Source organism: Chionomys nivalis, chromosome 19, assembly GCF_950005125.1.
Source record: "Chionomys nivalis chromosome 19, mChiNiv1.1, whole genome shotgun sequence".
NCBI classification, from domain to species: Eukaryota; Metazoa; Chordata; class Mammalia; order Rodentia; family Cricetidae; genus Chionomys; species Chionomys nivalis.
In genome coordinates this window covers 18,945,738-18,969,643 of record NC_080104.1, presented here as the reverse complement: position 1 = coordinate 18,969,643, position 23,906 = coordinate 18,945,738, and the positions used below count along the sequence as shown (strand labels likewise).

Here is a 23,906-nt window from a genome sequence, read left to right as displayed (position 1 = left end):
TATAGGAGGAATTCAGCCTTGGTTATTGTGGATTATTGACTCTTGACATCCTTTGTAATCAAGGGAATTAAAATAATTGATTCACTATAAAGTTCGCTGTCATACAATCACAGGTTCAGAGCCATTAAATGACATGGCAATCTCAGATAGAATAAAGCCCTAGTAATGAGGGGTTCTGTGGCACTGTGTACGCAGTAGGGATCTAACCTAAATGAGTAATCCCTTTTGTGCCACATGGTTGGGACATTTGATGTTTTCTAGTCCTTTCTCATTGAGGTTGTAACTGCCTTACTCTGTCCAGCATGTCCCTTCAGAGCATGTCCACTCTTCTAGAACAATCCATCCATCCAATTTGATAACCAGGCTCAGTTGGGCACAAGCTGTGTGACTTTTCGTTGTTATATATTTTTTATTAAATGTATTCATTGGCAATTCTATGTATACATTTAAGGTTATCTGGTTGTTCCTATTTTTCACCCACCTCTTTATCTCTCTCCCTGTTTCCTACACTCCAAGTTTCCTTCTCACATTTGTTTTTTGTGACCCAATGAGTTCAACCAGGGCCGTCTGTCTGGTTTGGACAATGAAGCAATTTACTTAGACTTCATCTAAGAATTAATACTAAAGGCCTCTTCTGTTGCAGGATATTTGATCATGCCATGAACCCTGAGATTGTGTTATTGACTGGAAAAGCCTGTTTCTAGTTCTGGTGTGGCTCAGCCCTAGTACACACTTTTATTTAATCCAAGAAATTTCTGCTTGAATTTTATAAATAGGATTAAATAAAGTCAACCATAGGTCAAGGGGCATAACAAGCAACCAGTTGATAGGGAGTGAACATAAGATCATTAAAAATGATTATAGAGGGAATCAGGAGGATGGATAGAGAGATGCATAGGAAATAGAAGGGAGAGACATGAAGTTTGAGGAGGTTCTTTTGAAATGGCATAGTGTTGCGGAATATTTGTCTATGTAAAGATGTGTTGTATTTATTTAACTATATACAGATGTGTTTCATTTGTTTATGTCATAGAATATTTGTTTATCTACGTAAAAGTGTGTTGCATTCGTTTAATTACCTAAAGATGTGTTGCTGTATTTCCTTGCCTGCCAAAGGCACCTGACTGCTCTAATAAAAAGCTTAATGACCAATAGGAAGGGAGGAGTTATAGACAGGACTTCTGTGCAGGGAGAGTAAGTAGGAGGAGGAATTTAGGCTGAGGCGAAGAGAGAAAAAGAGACACCAGAAATCAGTCAGCCAAATACAGAAGAACCTGGAAAGTAGGACATCCAGAATGAAAGAAAGGTAAAAAGCCCAGAGACAAAAAGTAGATGAACAGAAACAGGTTAAATTAAGTTAAAAGAGCTAGAGTAGAGCAAGCCTAAGCTTATTATTAATTATGAATTAATTATAATTAATAATAAGTCTCCATGTCTTTATCTGGGAGTTTATTGGCAGCCCAAAGAAAATGTCAGCTACAGTTTAGGAAAAGCAGCAGGCTTCTAAGATGTGCTCTGAGGAAGAAGGTCAGCTGGGTGCTTTCTCTGCCTCTCTGAGCAAGCAGGCTTTTACCCTAGCATCTGGCTTACGGGACTTTATAGGTAAAATTGAGTGATTGGGATTTTTGTTAAAAACATCACTATTACTATGATTATTTATATTTAAAGGAAACTTCACCTCCACAGGATGCTAAGACTCATAGTGATTACAATATGTATCTCTTTCTCTGCATCATAGATAAAATTACCCCAAAAAGAAATCGTTTTGTTTTTCTCTTGCTTTCTTGAATGATATCAAATATTCAAAATTAATATAATCTTCTGTTCTCAGGGACCTATATGGACATAAAGTTTATGACTAGTGAGACTATTATTGGAAGAAAAAATGGTAAATATGTAACTTTATTTTCTTTTGAATCTATCATAGTTCACCTTTGATTGTTATAATTTATAGGAAGATATGAAATGTTGTTAATTGCACATTTGTTGAGCATACTCTTTCTATATTATATATGATTTTACTATATGTATATATATACATATAAATATTTTATTAATTCTTTGAGAATTTCATGCAGTATATTTTGAACTATGTTTATCCCTCCAATTCCTGCTTTCAACTTTCTTATCCCTTCCCACTCAACTTTGAGAAGCCTTCTGTGACTTTTTTCTTTTCTCATCAAACCCAGTACTATTCTTGCTAAAGTGGCAGAGTATTAAAATGTTGTCTGATAGCTTATTGCTCTACCCATAGATTAGAACATCTCTCAATCATATACAAAGATATATGATTTCTAAAAAATATTTTAATTTATGAATATGTGTGCAGGTGGCTATAGAGCTCAGAAGAGGAACCAGATTTACCCATGATGATTGAACTATAGGAGGTTGTGAACTGTTCAGTATGAGTACTGGAAACTGAACTTTGGTTCTTTTCAAGAATAGATTATTCTTGTAGCCATTGATGTATCACTAATACCATCTTTATAATATCTATTGATATTTAAGATAGTGTTATACATAATATACATATATATGAAATATAGTCTACATTAACAATGTCAAAGAGTATTGAATTATATAAAACTTAATTGTGAATTCCCTGTATTTGGTTTATTTTTTCAAATTAGACTGGCAGGAACAGGGAAATACAATAAGAAACAATGTGATCATCAGTGTTTCTGGGGCTGAAGGAATGTCCAATCCTGAAATGTTGGCACCGGCTGGCATCTACACCTTCAGTCCCACCAATGTGATAGAGGTAAGAGCTTCCTTTCTACCAGGAGAGGCTAAGCTGATGGTGCACGACATCTCTTCTAACAGTTCACAGTAGCATCAGACATTTGATTTTGGCTGTTCACTCTGATTAGTATTAAAACATTTATTTATGATTTTTGTGTTAGATGAGAAATTTAGCAATTGTTGTCAGAATTCCTATGAAAGCTATTTTGTATGGTAAATAAGACCAATGAGTGGTATTCTGGTTATCCAAACTGAAACATCTTGTTTTGGATCTTTTGGTTCTGAAGTCAATGATTTATTAAATCACCTGTAGCCTATCATATTAATTTGACCATATTCTTGCCAAAAGAGGATTTTACATTGAATCAGGAGGTATATAAGACATAACGTTTCAGGAGCATGATCTTAATTGTTATTCCATTATTTGGTGTAACTTAATGTAGTGAAATTATAGCCAAATGGTGAAATAAGTTTTTCTATTTATCATTAGATTTGTGAGTGAGGAGTTGCCCTACAATAGTGGAAGGCCATTTAATTTCTCCTTTATTAGTTATTGTATTCCTTGGTGTGCCTCCAGCAGGGGTTAAGACCCTCCCTTTCCCAGGATGCTCCTCTGGGCATCCCCACAGATCCTCCACTGCTACAGTATTATGACGCCTATGCCCAGTTTCTGAGGAACACACAAGGAAAACTACTCTTAATTATGTTCAGTTGAGTAATCCCCAATAAAAGTATGGTCCTCTGCTCAACGCTCTTTACACTTTTAATTGTGTCTTCCCAAAGCACAGCACTTACACACCATTTTAGGTGCCTAATAGGGGTGGCTAATAGGCCAGTGACAAAAAGAGGCAGAATTTCATGGATCATCAGAAACCAAACTCTAGACAAGTTGCGTTTAACTTTTTGGCCACGACAGGCTTGTTGAACAGTTAGGAATCTAGCTGTGGGGCCTAGAGTTCTTTTGTTCTAAGACTTGCTTGGGTAATTTAATCTCATCTACACTGAGGCATCTTGACAAAAGCAGTCAAGGTTTCCCAGCTCATCCCATGTGATGCTGAAACAACCTTAGCTCCTGGGGTAGGTGGCATATTCCCTGACTAGAAGAAAAGTTGACCCATTTTACATCCTTCATACTAGCGTGCCGGCCTGGAAAGCAGAGACCTGTAGACTATAGTGCCTATGTGAGAAGAACCCGGGTGAATGGTTCCTCTATTAACATGGAGGTCATGGAATGATATCAATATGAGCATATTTCATGGGTGTGATCATATTGATTGAGCAAAATCTCCACTTAAACTTGTGGAAGATCACCTAATCTCTCAGTATAGGCATTCAACCTAGAAAGCAGACCTAGTAGGCAACAGAAAAAGGAAGCTGAAGCCAGGCATTTGATTCCTTCTCAGATGCCTTCCATTTTGATCTATTTGTTTTTTTTCCTTTTAGGAATATTTTTGTTTAACAAATGTATATATATTTCACAAATATATGTACATCATAGTTACATGTGATATAAATACATATACATAATATACACTATATTTATGCAAATAGAGTTGCATTAAAGGGAAATAGAGCATAAGTTCTAAGATCCCCAAGTCATTTGAGGAGGAGTTGCATATGTGCACCACTACACTCCCTGTCGATGCCAGGAATCTGAGCTCGGCTCCTCCCTCTTGCACTCGCTGAGCCTACTCGGAACCTTTACATTTTTAATTTACAAATAATTCCAGACTCATAAGAAGTTTCAGAGAGTTCTCCTGTTCCTTTTACCCAACTTCCTCCCATAACGTATCTTTGATCACTGATGATATCAAAATGGGCACATTATACTGGTGTACTATTTATTAATAGGAATTAATGGTATACTCAATATTAATTGAGCAAAACCCCTCACTGAAACCTGAGGAAGGTTGCCTTGTCTTCCAGTATGGACATTGAACTAGAAAGCACACTCACTCTCTTTCCACATATGAGCCTGCCTTTGAAATCTTGACCTGGTGGTTGGGAAAGATATTTTTAAGTTTGGACAATGGTTTGTGGTGTTATGCTATTCTTGACTTGCTCCAGAACATTGAACCAGATTCTTTGTCACAGAGTAGAGTTCATCTTCACACCCAGGTGGACACCACCTTCTTCACCTTCAACTCTGCATAGTACAAAGGGATTTTTTGGGGGGGTTCTTTTTGGTTTTCATACCTGAAATTGGTCTGCTGTCACCCTACCCAGGCCGTGGGTGAATCAAATAAAAGTCAGTTTCTCTGAAAATCAAATCTGAACCCTGTGCCTTCTCATCAGTGAGAATGTTTGCAGTGCCTTGTTGGAGTCTATAGGGGCATGACCATCTTTATTCACTCCTCTATGAAACATTGACTTGTTTTTTAAAAGCACATTGGTGGCCCTCTCTCTATGAGTTGCCTTAGCTTTTGCTCTCTGTGCTAGGCCTTCCTTCTCTCAACAGCAATGGCATCAGCAGCCAGTCTTCAATTTCTTTCATGCAGATTCCTTTTATCTGACATCATCTTCCTGAACCCACTATTCTCAAACTCTCCTGCTGGAATGATTATTCTCAGGCTTCAGGGGACAGTACACTCCCAGTGCTTCAGAGTGTCCTATATTCTCAGAGATATTAGAATCTTCCTATGAGCATGGTCCTATTCAGGAGAGCCCAAGGAAGAATGAGCCTGTTGGTGACATTCATTTGATTTGGGGGGAATTTGTTCTAGTTTGTGAATCAATTTTGTAAGGAATTCTGTTTTAAAGGACCCAACCTCAGTTCTGTGGCTCTCCCCACTCAATAGGTAATGCATATTTAAGAGCTGCCTGAAGGGTCAACTCACCCCTTCTGTTTTTTTCTTCTACTGACTGCAGATATACACCTCAAGGAGCTGGCTTACTTGAGCAATTCATTCTCTCTGGAATTTCTCTTGCTTGAATGTCCATAACACATTGACTTCCGCAAAGAATTGATTTTCACACAAAATTCCCTGCTTGCCTTAAACCCTTTCCTGCCGGCCTCTGGCTGCCTGCATAAGTGTGTGGTTTCTTCATGAATCCTTTGTAGAGTACCCAATTGGAATTGAGAGGAAGGGTGGGCGGTAACATGAGCTGACTGCTGATGCCCTTCTTTTATAAGAAAAGTGAGTCTTCCTGGCAAACATTGGACTAAAGCTGCAATATCCCTTCTCACTATAAATATACTGGGACAGTGTTTGTGCATGATACTCAGATGTTCCTTAAATTCTAACAGAACTGAGGCACGTTCTATTAGAATTTAACACTTTCATTTGTTGAACATGTATGCTTTCTGAGCACTGGTGATGAGCCCGGATGTAGCCTCAGGAATATCTTTCTAAACTTTTGGAACATTCTCCCTTCTCATCAAGTCTTGGTAATGAGCTGGCATACATGACAATGAAACGGATGTGTGTGTTAAATTAATGTTGCCATTGTCAGCCTGTGGCGAACTTCTCATTATTTGCAGTTATTGAAGAGAAGGTGGGTGCTTAAGAGTTATCTGTATTTGTGTGTGTGTGTATGTGTGTGCTCACACACATGTGCACTATTTCAAAAGAATGTAGAGACTGGCAACTTGTATCATTCCAAACTTTAGAGGAAATGTTTTCTATTTTTCGCCATTTAATATAATGTTGATGTGTGCATGTGTGCATGTGTATGTACATGTGTGTGCTTGCATGTGTGTGTAAGCTAAATGTTGAAATCAGGTGTCTTATTCAGTAGATATCAAACCAATTTTTAAAAATCACATTTTATTTATTTATTTATTTATTTATTTATTTATTTATTTATTTATTTGTGTGTATGTGTGCATGAGTATGTGTATGTATGCTCAGGGGTCAAACTCAGGGCAACTTTACAAGCTGAGCCATCTTTCTGGCCCTCTGTGTTATTTGTTGATGTAGGGTATCTCACTGATTGCAGAGCTCACCCATTCAGTTGAGACTTCGCCAACAAACCCCACGGAACCTCTTGGCTCTATCTACAGCTCTGAGAATCCAGACAGAAATGAGTGGCTACTTAGGGCTATTTACACGGATGTTGGGATTCTCAACTTCTTCTCCTCATGTTTGCCTGGAAGCACTCTATTAACTAACTCATATCCCTGTCCCTAAAGATGTTTTCTTTGACTCCCAGTTCTTAGGTATAGCTGAATCATTAGTTTGGGTTATAGGTATGCTCTTACTTGTTGTAGAGGCAGACACTAAATAATCTGGAAGTTGGAGATTTACATGGTATTTCTTGGGGAAGGTTTCCTCTTGTCATCATGATAGGAAATAAACACTATGTTATGCCCTTGTTTTGGACAGATATACTGAGCACTTATATTCATCTTCTGAGAGATAAGGATTCTTCCTGAGGCTGAGAATTACTATTGCACACTCTGTTCCTTTTTAAACACAGTATTGAGATGGCTAAGTAATACTCTTTTTGAGAATGCCTAGTGCCAGGTTTGATTATTATGAAACTACCTTCCATGTGAAGACCACTAAAACATTTCTCATTATAATTAATTGCATTTTTATATTTAGCATAAGAATATGGAATTCCACCAAATGTAAGATATTAGGAGGTGGATGTAATTTACTCTTATGGCACCTAGTATTTCTCCACAGTGGTATTTGTGGTGGATTGTTACAGGTTTCTTCTATGTGGCAGCATTTTAAACATCAACAGTGCTTTCCTCTGCCCTGTGAATTGTGCTAATAGTAACTGTTTCCAGATATTTCCACATTTCCCAGGAAACAAAATTATTCTTGGTTTAGATTCTTTAGGCCATGATTCCCTAAGACCATTAATGTCTTAGAGAAGGCCCCAAGTTCCTGAAGTCCTGTGGCCTCTTGAATAGTAATTTAACTTCATACACCACAGCGTCCAGATATTCCTAAGTGACATTTCCTGAGGGCCATGTGGTAACTGAGGAAATATGATTAGACTTGTGAATGACCTCGGGGAACAGAAGAACTGTTTGGAATCCCAAATAATGACACGTAGTAGAGAACAGGCCAACTTGTCCACTCGGGAAGAAAACATTCTGTAACTGGGTAAAAACAAGGAAAGACTATTTACAAGCACCCAGGGTAAAGAGCCTCAGGGGCCCACAATAAACACTGAGCTAAAGTTAAGTAAACAGCAGGATGATTGTGTCAGCATGTGTTGGCCCTGCACTGGGTCTTGTGGGTCAGCCTTTCAAGACTCAGGACAACTCTAGCCCTGACTCACACTTCAACAGCCTGAAGGCTCTGAGGCAGGAACATTCTTTCACCCTTATTGATGTAAAAGCTCTTTTCCCTTTTGTCCTCATGGACTTTGGACATGTGTTTTGTGGCACATGGGGCACATCCAAAGAATAGGATATTAAAATTCTACCCTCTGTAGAGAGTGCTGCCACATGCCATCTGTCAGTGTGTCACCTTGATTCAAAGTCTAATAAGATCCCAAATCATTCTTTAATTTATAATTAAAGTCAATAAAAATATTGCTAAAGAATGAGTGAAACCATGGGACAAAGTGATTTTATTCAATCTAAGGAAAATAGAAAATAGCTACCGGCGCAATAGAATACCACAAGGAGGTTGAGGGCTCTCAAATATCAGCATTAAAAGGTCAAAATAGGACTGGAGAGATGACTCAGTGAAAGTGATGTTTAGTTTTTTGTCAACTTGACCCAAGCTAGTGTCATCTAGGAAGAGGGAACCTCAACTGAGAATAAATCAATCCAGGATTCATTGGTGAGCAAGCTCATGAAGCCATTTTCTTGATTAGTGGTTGATGTGGGAGAACATAGCCAACTGTGGGTGGTACCGTCCCTAGGTAGGTGGTCATGGAAGGTATAAGAAAGGAAGCTGATGATGGGCCTAAGGAGCAAGCCAGGAAGCAGCATCCCTCTGTGGTCTCTGCTTCCGTTCTCCCATCCATGTCCTTTCCTCCTTGAGTTCTTGCTTCGGCTTCCTTTCATGATAGACTGTCATTGAGATCTGTAAGCCAAATAAACCCTTTCCTCCCCAAGTGACTTTTGGTCCTGTATTTGATCTTATTGACAGAAAGTAAACTAAGTAAAGGGAGAAATACTTATGCAAACATGAGAATCTTGTTTGAGTCCCCAGGATGTATTTAAAGCTGGGTATGGTGGCATGCTTATAATCTCATGCACTCCAGCAATGAGATGGAGGTAGGAGCATCTCCTGATGTTTATAGGCCAGTCAGCCTGGAGTATGCAGCTACAAAGAGCAGGAGGACCTTTCTCAAATACTGTGGAAAGTATGTACTCATAAGTAAGGCTTTTCTCTAGATGTCATGCGTGTGCTGTCGCAAACACACCTGCACTCTCACATCACACACACATGCACACACACACGGTTTTATTTTAAGAATACCAGTTTATAAAGTTACAACTTATTTCGTCATAGAAGATCCATTTGAAATATACATCAAGCAGTTTGGGTGTGATCATAGAGCTGTACGATCATCACCACGCTAACCAGAACATTTTCATCCTTCCTCTGTGAGTCTCATACTCATTAAGAGTCATGCTCCCTTCTTCTTATCAATGGCTGCTCATCCATCCCTAGAGGACCACTAACCTACTCTAGGGTAGATTTTCTTTTGTAGCATTCCCCCTACAGAGGAAAACAGACAACTGCTGTCACACTTTGAATAGAGTGGTGGTTCCATTCTGCAGCCCCACCAACAGCATGTGACAGTCCTGATTTCTCCACCATGCACCGGCACTTGCTAACACCCTGTGGTGTTAGCAATCCTATTAGACTCGTGTATTGTTTCACTGTTGCTTTGACTTTGTCTTCTCTTGATCCCTAATGACACTGACTTTATTTTCCTATATTTATTGGCTATTTTACATAGCTTTGGAGTAATGCCTATTGCTCATTTTAAAAGTTCTTTTTATTATTTAAAACAATCTTTTAAATTTAAATACATTTTGTTCATATTTCCTCTTCCCCCAAGCCTTTCCAGGACCTTTTCCTCTCCATACCCACCCAGCTTCAAGTTCTTTTTCAAAAAACAAACAACAAACCAATAAAACAACAACACCCACACCAAGAAAACAAAATAGACCATCCCTTCCAAAAAAAAAAAAAAAAAAAACTCACCAAACAGTGACCAAGTAAAAGCCCATACAGAAGAAACTCTGGGTTCCTTTATATGTTTGCTGAAGTACACCTGATATGAGGTCTATTCTTGAATGATTGCTATACCTAGTGTCTTTCCACTGGAGAAGACTGACTTTCCCTCTCCCAACAGTATAAATGCCACTTTAGAGTGAATTCTCCAGTCCTCACAGTGTGCACTTGAGGCTGAATTATTTACAGTGAAGTCATTCTGGGATCTCTTGCTATTATACTAGCTAATACCTGGCCACCTTCTAGATGAGAGGAGATGACTTATTTGAGCCTGTATCCTTGTATCAAGAACAGAAGTCTGTTTTGTAACATAGATTTATCAGATAGGATGGCTATTCTGTACTAGTACAACGCTCTCGAACTGAGAAAAGCAGGTATATACACATATGTTGGAAGTTCAGTTTGATCAAGTATAATTAAATCGACTATTCATTCTTCCTATAGATAGTGCCATCTCAGGGAAGCAGCCTGACAGACCCCAGTTTTTAATCCAAGTGACAGCGAGACTCAGGTGTAGGACCATGTCAAGGTCCATGGTCCTATGGTCATATAGACCTATGTTGATGTCCATGGCTCATGTGGCCGCAAAAGGCCACTTGAAGTCTGGGGTCTGGGTCACAACCTGTGACCTTGTTAATGTCCAGTGGACATGATGCTGCCGTAACCATCCTGGACTGAGTGGTTGGGGTTACCTCCTGGAACTAGAATATCAACCAGCCTGAGCTTCAGCCTCTGCCATGTCTGAGTCCATGGCTTAGCTGCAGCTGGGGTTTGTGTTAAAGTCTGTCACCAAGGTTTCCACTAGGTGCCACACAGAGGCCCAGGATCTGGGCCAGAGTCTGTGGCTTGGTTGGAGTCTGAGGGCTGTGCCACAGCAGGGGCCATACAGATATGGGTGGCCTGTGGTGCCACCTGGTACCATGTGTCATATTAGTCAGGCTATTGCTGAGGGCTATGTCTGGGTTTGTGGCCCTGTAGTGGCCAGCGTCCAGATTGATATACATGGCTTCTGTTGTCACCAAGTACCACGAGGATGCCCAGGATCAGATCAGCCACCTGAGTCAGTGTACCTGGGCCAGGATACATCCAGATCTGAGTGACCTGAAGGTCAATGTCGTGGTGACGTCTGGGCCAGAGCTCTAGCTGGAAGCCATGTCACGATCCATGGCCTTTATGTAGCCAGGGTCTGTGCTGATGTTTGAGGCTCCTGTTACCATCAAAGGCCATAGAGACACATGAGATTGAAGACCATGTTTGGCCACACTGCTGCTGGGACCTGTGCTGACCTTGAATGGTCTACTCTGCTACCTGGGGCCATGGTCACATCCAGACCTAGTGCTGTGGAGGACCATATCTGTGTTTGGGACTCTACCACAGCTGGGTCTCTGCTGAAGTTCAAGTCCCATATTGCCATCAAAGGTCACACAGAAGCCCAGGGTTGGGGCTGCAACCTGAGGCATTGGTGGTGTCTGGTGGCCACACGGCTGACAGAACCATCCTGTCCTAAGTGGCTAGTTCTTCTACTCAGAGTCAGGATGTCCTCCAGGGCCAGGCAGCTACTGAGAACCATCACTGGGTTTGTGATCCAGCTACAGGTGGCGTCTATATTGATGTCTGTGGCCTGCGTCACTCAGGAGGCCTTAGGAACCATGTAAGATAAAGTCAGAGGACTGAGCGGTCCCTTTAATTTTCTGTCCTTGGGAAAGCTGCTCTTACCTCTCACTGGATACTACAGCAAGCAAACTGGCCCCTGAACTCCAGAGAGATATCCTTACCCTTTACTACGGGGAGAGTGAACTTACGCTGAGGGTATGGACATAGGGGAGCTGACTCCACCCCCTCGCCTGAGACAGGTGGCCCTGGTATCCCAGACTGACCGACTTGGCTACCACACAGATACACAGCAGGGTCCTATGTTGACCCACCTTGGCATCTACCCCAACTAGGACCCGTTGGAGCTCATGAAGGGACTGATATTGTGAAATAATAATTGTAGGGTGTCTAAGACTCAGGGCAACAAAATTGTCCCAGATGAGTTCCCATGAGGATCCAGTGATGATGATGTACTGGACACTAGAAGCCTTGATCCAGACCAGGGACTCATTACAAGAAACATTTGCTAATAAAGCTGATAGGACAAAGGGTATATACTGTGTGACACACCCCTGTTCCCAAAGCCACCAGGATGAATGAAGAGGTGTTGGAGAGAGGGGAAAGAAGCAGAAGCAAAGAGGGTTTTATTTTTGTTTGTTTTTGTTTATTTTGTTCTTTTTTGTGCGTTTGTTTGCTTGCTTGCTTGTGCTTTTTTCTTTTGTGTGGGGCACTAAAGTGATGAGGGAAGGATATTGGGGTATCCAGAGGTGAGTGGGATTGGGGTTCATGTTGTAAAACTCCCAAAGAATCAATAAAGAAGTTAAATTTAAAAACTAAAGCTAGCCCACACATCTTCATGCCACAGAAACTTTAAGAAAGATTTAAAATGGAAGGCTAGTTCTCTAGAGGGACAATTTAAAGTGTAGTCAAGTTGTCTGGAGTTTGGAAAGTAAGGGCACGGTTGATCCTATGGTGAAATCTGGAACAACTCACTCCACAAAAACTTTATTACATGTGAGAAGAAAAGAATAAGTAAGAAAGTAGAAATGGACAATAAAGTTCTTTCTTTGCAGCAACCTCTGCATGTATGGAATAACTATTTTTAAATCTCCCTTAATTTCTGTAGGGCAACAGAGTGTGTGCAGCTGGCTATGGCTATGTTTTCTACCTTGTGACCAAGCAAACCTCACAAGCTCCACTCCTTTCGTTCATGTTGAACACTGCTCACTCTTGTACCAGGTAATGCTGGTTAAATTCATTTACATTTAAGTGGGGTGCTTGTGATTTCATGATTGGTTTTATGGACAAAAGGTGAAGGCTTCTTGAAATTTGATTCGAGATGTGGCAATGATACATGCTGTGGGAACATATTCTGCTCCTTCAGCCTATAGCATTTAAGATACCAGCCCACTTGGGCATGGTCTCTTATACTGTAAATGCAGCTATAAAGCATGCACTCCTTCTCCTTGTTACTCTTAGAATATGAGAGAAGGAATGCATGGACAAGATCGAGCTATGGCAGAGTATGAAAGTACAGAAGAACAAAACGTGATGTAAGTAAGTGCTAGGGTTTACTCTACTAAAAGGAGTAAAGTTATAAGGGCTGATAGAATATCAGGAAACATCAGGAAACATGGCTATCTGTTGATGGTTACATGGCAGAAGCAAGTCACAGGGTACAAAAAGAAAAGATTGAGAAATGAGCAGAGTCCATCACAAAGGAGGGTTCCAAGTTTTGCTTGTGTCCATGCTCCCAAATTTCGTTATTTTTATATTTAACGAAGGCTACAGGAGACATTCAAAGAACTCCCTCTGAATAATCCAACTTTAAACTGGACAATAGAACTAAGATGCCATTTCTAAAAAGAACATATGGAAGGGATAAGCTAGTATATTAAAAAATACTTAAGACTGCTGATCATCAGGAATCCTAAAATTAAAACCATGAAGAGTTAAAAGTTCACACCTGTTAGGATGAATATATTCAGAATGATGAGTGATGGTATTGGCATGGATTTGGGTAAAAGAAATCAAACTTATAAATTACTAGTGGGGATGTTAGTATTACTGTTATACACACATAGAAGATTCCCTAAGAAAATTAAAAATATAAGTATCATTTGATCCATTAATTCTATTACCCGATACACACATACACACACACCTGTAAAGATGTTCATGCCTATATGTCAGTTTTTGAAAATGAATAAAACTTCCTTTAATCCCACTGGGGAAATATTGAATTAATTTTCATTCTTTGCCTTTCTTTCTAGGTATGGCCTCCTTATATATCCTAAATTTCAACCACTTTGGAATAATGATACAGGCTTCACTCTCTTCCAAGATTTCATTGTTTGGGGAAGTGCAGGTGGTGCCAAGGTATGATTTTAGCTTATACATACATGCATACATACATACATTGATACATACATACACAATCTTTGTTTTCTAGAGGCAGATTGTTACATCACTCTATCTGAGGCATAGTAGTTTGATGAGAATGAGAACACTGTGATGTTATCACAACTAGTATCAATGGTATCATAGGTGTGTGTGTGTGTGTGTGTGTGGTGTTGAATGCACAAATCCCACATCAGAGGTCATTTTCTATATGGGTTCCCAAAACAGTCCTTGTAGAAAATAAGGCAACAGGGCTTTTAATGACATTTACAATCGGGAGGTGACAATTGTACAGGTTCATCCACCCATACTTCCCTTTCAGTTCCTACTTATGACTAATAACTGAAGAACCCAAAAGTAATGGAATCGTCAAATGTCACACAACCAGGAACACAACCTTCTGAGGAGTAAAGGCACAAATATGTGTTTGTTAGGGTAATCCCCTGAATAATGAATGCTTCAGTGTTAAGAAAAACATGGTTCCTCAAAGGAAATAGGTTCAGCTCAAGCTGTCATTTACTTTAATCAATGTGTTTTATTTTCTAGTTTTTTCATCAAAAGAAAACAATAGATTCGTGTTTACTCATTTAGTTTTTATTGCCACAGTGACTTTTAAAAGGGAAATTTTGTTTTCTGTCAGTTAGGAACAAAATTACCTGGGGTCACCAGTACTACAAAGAGACAACTGCATTGAATTCATCTCTGCAATTTAGAACTATGCAACCTAGGATACATAGATGAGGAAATATGTTTGTAAAGCATTTAGGGAAGAGAACAAAAGCAAAATTTTAGTAAAAGACAAATATTTACTCAAGTTCCTAATAAAAGAAAGAAAACTTTGAATGAAGAAAGCCTAAAATATATAATTAAGATAACTAGCAAGGAGATCTCTAATGTGTTGAACATTTTATTTTAGTTTCTTTTAGGTGTCTTTTTGTGTGTGGGGGAAATACTTTCTCACATCTCATAGATAAGAATTATTTATTTGAACCAAATATTTCTTCATTTTCTAGGTATAATAATAGTTTAAAAGCACTATTTTCACCCTGTTTCTGAAGGTATTTCTTCTATAATAAAGAGAAAGGATAGCGCACTGTGAAAACCGTACCCACACCTTTAATTTACACTTTGCTACTGTATAATTTAAAACTCGAGATTTGTAAACTAAGGCTTGGTTATCGTTTTTGAATATATTTGCAAATGAGTTATCTTTGGGTGTCTGTAATTAGGTAGTAGCTATCCAGTTATCAGCTCAGGTCTTAACTGGTTTGCATTCATAGTCCATCTCCAAGGAAGTGTCATTTTATAAAATGTTTGCATGCAGACATTTTAGGACACGGATGTGCTAATGACATGTGAAAGCTACATCATATCTGAAGGATACCTAGGCCTCAGTAGGATACTTTCAATTCCAGTATGAATGCAAATATGATATGATTTAAGGAACAAGGCACGACCATTAGGTTAGCTGTTGGTCCTCATCTTAAAGATGGGGAACCTCAGGCCTAGGGAAGTTAAAGATCACCTTGCCCAAGAGCACTTGATACTAGGAGACCAAGGTGAATAGCAAGAACCCCATTTGCCAGAACAATGGGATTCTTTTCAACCCTCCTAAACTTTGCTACTCCTTCATGCCTTTGTAGAGGTGTTAGTCCCAGTACTCATATGTACATGTGCATATGTTAAATCTACACACAGACTTACTGACTTACTGATTTTGTATTTGCAAAATCTGACTAGCACTACTAATGCTGTGCTGAAATGCTAAGCACTGATGTTTTTGAATGCTACACTTTTATTAATTAATTTTGCACATTTGGGGACTATAAGATTGTTTTAAATATGTGGACAATTCACATCAACCTCTTAACGAATTGCCTGATAGAGGAAAACTGTAATTTCCAGGGGGATTTGTTAGCGATTTTGAGATGTCTGTACTGATCTTGGTAGGCAAAACCTGCTTAAATATGCCAGTGTGCTTATTTACTTATTTATACTTAATCAATAATTAAAGAGATCTTAGGGAGTCTGAGAAAAAACAATCCTTAGACCTTTAGCATAATGTAGGCTGTTACTTTATAGATTTTCAGAAGCAGCAATCTGCACCTGAAAAACTTCCAGGTTTATGCATGCAGAGATAGCGGAATCAACATCTTGGAAAGTGATGCGGACACTGTGGTTGCGGACAGCTTTTTACTTGGTCATTTCGCACACCAGGTGGGTGCCTTACTGAGGCTCTTGTGGGTTGTCCATCAAGACCGAATCATGTAGACTGGGCTCGCTGATGATCTAATGCATAATTATTATAGAATTTTTAGTGAAAAAAAAAAAGGTTAAAAGGAGCATTTTTTTATTTTTTTCCTTATTTATTTATTTATTTATTTATTAAAGATTTCTGCCTCCTCCCCACCACCACCTCCCATTTCCCTCCCCCTCCCCCAATCAAGTCCCCCTCCCTCGTCTGCCCTAAGAGCAATCAGGGTTCCCTGCCCTGTGGGAAGTCCAAAGACCATCCACCTCCATCCCGGTCTATTAAGAGGAGTATCCAAACTGCCTAAGCTCCCACAAAGCCAGTACGTGCAGTAGGATCAAAAACCCATTGCCATTGTTCTTGAGTTCTCAGTAGTCCTCACTGTCTGCTATGTTCAGCGAGTCCGGTTTTATCCCATGCTTTTTCAGACCCAGGCCAGCTGGCCTTGGTGAGTTCCCGATAGATCATCCCCATTGTCTCAGTGTGTGGGTGCCCCCCTCGCAGACCTGAGTTCCTTGCTCGTGCTCTCTCTCCTTCTGCTTAAAAGGAGCATTTTATTTGTAATAGTGATGATGTTCATAATAAGATGTGAATACTTAGAGATGGAGTATCGAGTCTATACAAACCGGAAGTTATTAACAGTCTGAAGAATTCTTATTTGAGTTAAAGGTAGGTCTTTTGATGTATGCAAATTCAACACTAAAAACCTAAATTTGAGTGTCATGGCTCATACCTGTAATCCAAGCAATTTGGAGGCTGAGGCAGGGGATTTGACATAAGTTCCAAGTAAGGTTGATGTACAAAATGAAAGTCTGTCTCAAAAACCAAATCAAACGAGCAATTCCTCCCCATGTTGACCTAGTTTAATTTTCTAGAATCTGTCAAAGATTGTGAATAGAACAAAGCCACACTGTCCCAATGAGGTGGTTTTCTACACTTTGTCATCACATTTTTGTTAACAGGGTAATTTCTCCATTTAGTCTGCCACCCCAAAGAGCATGGATGAGGCTACCCAGGTTTATACAAACTGTTATTATGTGATAAAGTTTTGTTGGGTGAGTCATCTGTTCACCTCTCTGAAATTTACGAGTATGGTGGCTGTTTGTGTGGCTTCTGAGTCCCTGCCAGGTATGGACATTGGGGAGTTGGGGGTCCCAGATGGAATGTGTTCTAGGTATTGGGAGCTAACCAAAAGGAATGAGGATGGGATAGAAGGAAAAAGGTGGGGTTGAGAGGGTCCATGTGGGGAGGAAAGCTGAGTGTGCCTTGAAGAACTGTGAACTGCCCCACCCATCCAAGGAAATGGGAGAAGAGAAGGAAGATGGGACTCTGAAGATGGTGTGCTACAGGACGGGGGATGACACTGGGGAATTGGAATTGGGAGACAAGAGGAAGAATGAAGATTGTCTACCTGATTTACTGACCAGCATGCCCAATGGGCTTCAAGGAAAGTGCCTCCAGTATTGGTGACTGAGACAAAGCAATGTGTGTGATAAGATTTTGGATGTGACTCATTGTCCTTCAAAAAATACTGATTTCTGTATTATAAGAATCAGATTACAGATGGCTTGTCCTGCATTACATAGTCCAAGGAAGCACATGAGTTCATTTTACATTGCTGTGACTAACATACATGACACGAACAACTGAGGAAGGAAAGATTTATTTTGCCTCAGAGTTGCATGGACTTCAGTCCTTCATGGTAGGGAAGGGGCGGCGGCAGGAAATTCTAATAGATGCGAGGAATAACATCACAGCCGATAAGGAAGCAGAGCATATGGTAGGAATCAAGGCTTGAGTAGAACGATCAGTGTTCTTCCCCCAATGACTGACTTTTGCCAAGCCACCTCTCCCTTCCCGTGGTTCCATAGCCTCTGTAAATGATGCCTCTCGCTATAGAACCAGTATCTGATATCAAGCCTGTGGTGGACACTTCATAGTGAAGAGATGGCAAGCCTAGTGTAGTCAAAAGCTGCTTCCCAGATTAACAGAACCATTTCCTCTTAAGGAAGTTCCTGTGTGCTCTCAGGTCCTCTTAGGCTCCAGGCCTTCAGTAATTTCCTTTGTCCTTGTTTCTAAAAGAGTCACGTGGATATAATGCCTGATTGGGTCTGTTTCAGCTAACATTTAGAGGGTATGGTTATTAGGATGGAAGTCACTGAGACAGGAGCACAAGACAACTGCTTATGTCATATTCACATCGAGAAGCAGGGTGTGATGAACAAACACTTGTCCTCAGCTAGCTTTCTCTTTTATTTTGCAGTCCTGGATGCTATCCCCTATTCAGGGTGGGGTTTTCCAGCTCAGGTGACCTAATCTAACCAAGCTCTACCAGACATGCCCAGAGCCACGTCTCCTAGGTGATTGTAGATCCTGCCAACCTGAGAACAACGAACCTACACACACTGTTAACAATTTGCAGCTAGAAGATGGCTTGCAGAATTCTAGGGATCCATGGTGATCATTTTGCTTCAGTTTGTTCCCAAATGTATTGGTAGGAATTTATATAGTAATTGGCTCTTGTGCTTACATAGATTACTCATAGATATATGATAAATTAAGATTTGAAAATATTATTCAAATTATTTAGACTTTCCTACATTTACATTTCAATTTTTGAGTTCACTCTTTTGAACTATCTATTTTCGTGAGAGAGTTGCTGATTTAGAGATGACTCATCTCTCTAGCCTGCGTTGTTTCCAGAAGGGATGTTGCAAGGTCAATAGACCCTAAGTCCAGTCATGACTTCAGAGCATATACTAAAGCAAGATGCCCATCAAACTGAGTAACTGTCCTGGTGAATTAATGTTTTAGTCTCTTAATTACTATTAACTAGACATCATAATTAGTGGAAGAGTACCATAAGTTAAGATGTAAATTATGACCAAATAATGAGATAATAAAATACAATCACACACCCCTGAGGTTATTCACTAGAAATGCAGTAGATGGCCATTGAGACTCTTAGCAAATGCAGGCCAAGAGATTACTGATAAAAACTCCTGAACAAGTTTGATCTAGAGGATTCTAAATAAAGGTCAGTCACCTGAACAATAAAACCATTCAATTTTATATCCTACTGTTACTTAAATGATGATATTGTTTACACTGAATTAGCAAGTAAGATAAAATGGAGAGATCCATTGTCTTTACAAAGGGTAGCTCCATATTCGTGCTGAATGCTAGATAGGGCAGCCTTGCTGCTCTCCCGCTTGTGATCAAATACTATTGATTATATAAGGAAGGTATTTCAGTGGGAAACATTTAATAATAGGTATGCCATTTTCTCTGAAGAGTTCTCTATGAAAATCTTGTCCTAGGAGAGTGTCCTATAAAGGAGATTCTTTGCTTAATTTCATTTACCCAATGCTGCTACTGTAAATAAACCCTTTTGGGTCTGCAATCTCAAATAAATGCACTGTGTCCAATGCACTGTGAAGATTACAGATAGCCAGATTGGGCTATATTAGCAATTTCTGTTCAGTAGATAAATCTTAGCTGCTCTTTTCAACAAACAAACAAATGTGTGGAATGACAGATATGTTAATTGTCCTCATTTCAATAACCATTTTATTCTCTACCTGAACACCACGATCCTGTAATTCTTAAATATACACAATCAAGTAAACATTCAAAAAGTATTGAAGGGTCTGAGAAACCCCATGAACTACACAACAAGAGAAATGACAGTCTTTAATTAATGAATTTTAAAGTTTATAATATTGACAGGCTTCTTTTTTATTTTTTATTCAATATAAAAAGGGTGTTAGACTGACTATGGAGTAAGATTTCCACCTCTGTCTTCCAAGCTTGCCTGGCTTTGTAGAATGAAGGATTTCAGAGAATTTGGCCTTCTCACATTTGATTGCTAGCATTCAATTATAAGACAATCATATCCTCTAACAGATACTAGCTATGGTTTTTGTGAGTAGAGGGGAATAAACATGTTCATGTCTGTGTTGGTATTCTCACCTGTGTGTTCATGTGCATAGAATACTTTTACAATTCAGGAAAAAAATGCTTGGGTATCAGCATGTCACATCTTAGTTTGGTTCAGCAGCTTTTTAGGCTAGATGCTTAACCATCCTATTTTATCGTCATCCCCTTTCATTTATAGAAACATCCTGGTTTGGATTTAAATTTTGGTCTCTTTATGTTTCTGAGTATCTGCAGGCTGGCTGTCTTTTTGTTGCCATTGGAAATAATTTGGTATTTGTTTAAAGAGGCCAGACAGTTTTACAGATGGGATAATGGTGTTACGGTTGTATCAGACATGTGCTTAAATGATAAATATTTATGTGGAAAGGTGTGGTATAATGTATGTCTGTAAATATATTCCATGTGATTTACCAGAAAAAAGTAGGTGATAAGAATAAGATAGCATAGTGTAAATAGTTGAATTTGGATCATTGTTAATCATAAAATTCTCTATACTTTCAACTTCTTCATTCATTTGAAAATGTTTATAAAATGTGAATTAAAATATTCAGCAGGTGTCGGTGGAGTTGCTTCATTCTTCGTCCATTTTCTGGAGGGGTTATTTCTCATTTTCATTGGGGATTTGTCTACCCCAGTTTAGACCTTTCATCTTTTTCGTTTCTCTGAATTCGGTTGCAGGGCCCCTCTTTTCTCAATACCCTGACTCCCGCTGGGAGAACTCTCATTTTCTCTCACGGTTTCAATTACCATCCGTGCTGATGTATCCCACGTATTTGCATTTTCTACTGTCTTGTTTTGTGCTTTCAGTTTTAATCATTATTTTTGTTTTCATTTCCCCCATTTTTTTCTAACTTGATTTGTATTGTCCTGCGTTGCATCTTTTCAAAGATATTTTTCTCATTTCTCACATACTCATTATGTTTTGACATTCTAGCTATTGGGATTAAATTTTTAACATGCCTGCTGGTTGTGATGATGTTGTAATTACATTAACGATGCTAAACTATACCTCAGCAATTCCAGACTTCAATTTTTTAACTTCAATCTTTTTCTTCTTTTCTTAATGCTCAAAATCTTCATTCATGCATATAACAGGGTATGATCAAGTCCACTCCTCCATTCCTTCCACTCCATCTTCTCCTTTATCTGCCTCACTATTCACTCTCATCTTCATGCAATCTTTCTAAAAGATAATCAACTGAGTTCACTTAGTGATACCTGCAAGTGAAGGACATAGGACCGTCTACTGGAACATGGGTAGCTTCTCAGGGGCTGCACCCCTGAAGGAAACTCTCTCCCCTTTCCAGCAATCGTCAGTGGCCAGAAGCTTCTCAGCTAGGGATGGGGCTTTGTTTACATTCTTTCTTTACTTATCCTTTTATCCTCTGCTTCTTTTACGTTCTATTGGTTCTACCTTTGAAAGTAAATTTTATACGAAAATATTTACAGAGAAAAGCACACAATGTATTTTGTCAGTGAAGTTTTAATTAAAGTAGAATTACATCAGCTTCCCCTTTCCTTTTCTCCCTCCAATCCCTCCCATATACCCTCCAGCTCTCAAATTGATAGTCTCCTTTCCCTGAATGGACACAGGCTACTAACAATAGTTGGAGAAAGAAGAATTAGCCTCTCCCAGGGATGAGTCCCCTTATTGATTATCCAGTACATAGTGGTCAGTCCTGAAACCAAATACATACAGCCAGAAAAAAAAAAACAAAAAACAAAAAACAAAAAACAAAAACAAAAAAAAAAAAAACAGCCTGGTCTACAAGAGCTAGTTCCAGGACAGGCTCCAAAACCACAGAGAAACCCTGTCTCAAAAAACCAAAAAAAAAAAAAAAAAAAAAAAAAAAAAAAAAAAGAGATTCAGCAGATTGTACTCATCTACTTGTGTGTGCGTGTGTATGTGTGCACACACACGCACACACATATGTCTGTATATAACAATAATTATCACAATGTGTTTTTCTTAATACAGCAAATCAACCATATACCACCCTGATAAGAAACACTACCCATTTCCTTTGTACTGGCCTCCCTTTCCCCCAGATTTAAACACAAGTATCCTCAGCTAAAGGGGAACCATGATTCAGACTCCTGGTGATATGAATTGATTTTTTTCTTCTCATTATTTGATATAACACAGTCACAGAGCACATTATTGTTCCTGGGTTTCTTTGGCACAATAATATGTCCATGAGCTTTGTCTGTCTTCTCGGGCTGTAGTAATTTACTCCAGTCATTGTGTATTATTCCATTTTCTGACTGTACCAAATATTTTCTCGTGATCAAATTCTGTTTATTGAATTTCCAACAGGAATTGTTGGTATTTGACAGTTTCTAACCATTTTCTACCTTGTTTTCTTCATTTGAAAAAATCTGTATAGACTCTTGGAGTTTTAAAACTTATACTCTGAGCTCATGTAATTCATCTTACTCCTTCTGTGAGGAAAACTCAGGTTTAAAGTGCTCTTTCTCTGAGCCATTCACCAAAGAAGCAGATGCTTTTCAAGAGCTAGTCCTTTTATTCAGAGCTCTAGGGCCTTCCAGTGTGTGTGCTTCCCTGTCCTCTGCAGTGGTCTGGCGTCTGGTTAACAGGGACATCCAGTGTGTGTGCTTCCCCGTCCTCTGCAGTGGTCTGGTGTCTGGTAACTGATCACCCACTTTGACTGTCCTTTCAGACATTTCCCCACCAGGCATTTTCCTTTATAAATTGTTTAAGCTAAAGTACAAAGCAGCATTTTGTCATAATATCTGTGTAGATACATCACACACTTACTCATCTCTCTTACTCATCTGTCTTCTCCACTCCCATTACCCATCCTCTTTTGCTACCACACCCCTTGTTTCTTATTGCTTTTAACTTCCTTCCATTTCCATTTTCCTATCTTTTCATGATGTCATTTCTTTAAGATTTCTTCATCCCTGATCCTGAATGCAGGATCAATTGACCAGCTTGGTCAATCAACAGTTTTCTATTCCTATATTGTCCATGCCCAGGATGGGTTGATAATTCACTTGGTGCCGGCAGTGTGATTACACCCAGAAACCATTGGACAGTCACTTCTGTCTGGAGAACTGGAGAACTTTTGCTTGCTTCTCACCCCTTTCATTAGTACTTCTGTCCTTCTGTACATTTGTGATGTTTTCAACACTTAATTTATTAGGAATAGAATCATATTAATGACACTGTTTTCATTTTCCTTGGACTTGTATACTAACTTTACTTACACCAAGATTTTATTTATTTCCCTTGTTTGTTTATATTGGTTGCAGTTTTTTTCCTATTGGAGATTTTTTGAAAAAGAAATGGTTCTCAATTGTGCAACGACTTTTAACAATGGAAAAGTTCAGAGCCAATAACTTAGGTGAATGGATTTGCTGAGAGAGTTTTTGTGGGTAAATCTAGAAAGAGTTGTGCCATTTTGGATATTTAAAAAAGATTCTTTTTCTGTATTATCTGTAAAGAAGCTAGCCTTTTTTTATGTGTTTTTCTACATTTCAACACATGTATAAATTTGTGTCGCCACAACTACCATAATCAATATACAGAAGAGTTTTCTCAACCTCAGCTGCCCTGGGCTTCGTCTCTCTAACCACATCCTCTGCTGACGACTTATGCTGAGCCACCACTAATCTGCTCTCTGTTGGGAAGGCATTTTGCTCAATAATTACATAAGTGAGATCATATGGCATGCAACATTTTGGGATTGGTTTCTTTTAGTGCCAAATGTTTTCGGGTATTCATTCAACTTGTTATTTTTGCTGGGATCTTATTTCTTACTGATTATGAATTATATACTACCGCACCAATGAAACATAGT

At 39.1% G+C, this 23,906-nt stretch overlaps 1 protein-coding gene across 1 annotated transcript in view; it reads left to right on the top strand.

Moving 5' to 3' along the window:
* The window catches only part of Pkhd1 (PKHD1 ciliary IPT domain containing fibrocystin/polyductin), a 428,039-nt gene that overhangs the window by 194,798 nt on the left and 209,335 nt on the right, over positions 1-23,906 (top strand). Inside the window, exons 41-45 of the mRNA XM_057751507.1 lie at positions 1,832-1,888; positions 2,631-2,761; positions 12,619-12,731; positions 13,766-13,871; positions 15,975-16,109. Of these exons, the coding sequence (XP_057607490.1) occupies positions 1,832-1,888; positions 2,631-2,761; positions 12,619-12,731; positions 13,766-13,871; positions 15,975-16,109 (542 nt within the window). The remainder of the gene's footprint in view (positions 1-1,831; positions 1,889-2,630; positions 2,762-12,618; positions 12,732-13,765; positions 13,872-15,974; positions 16,110-23,906) is intronic.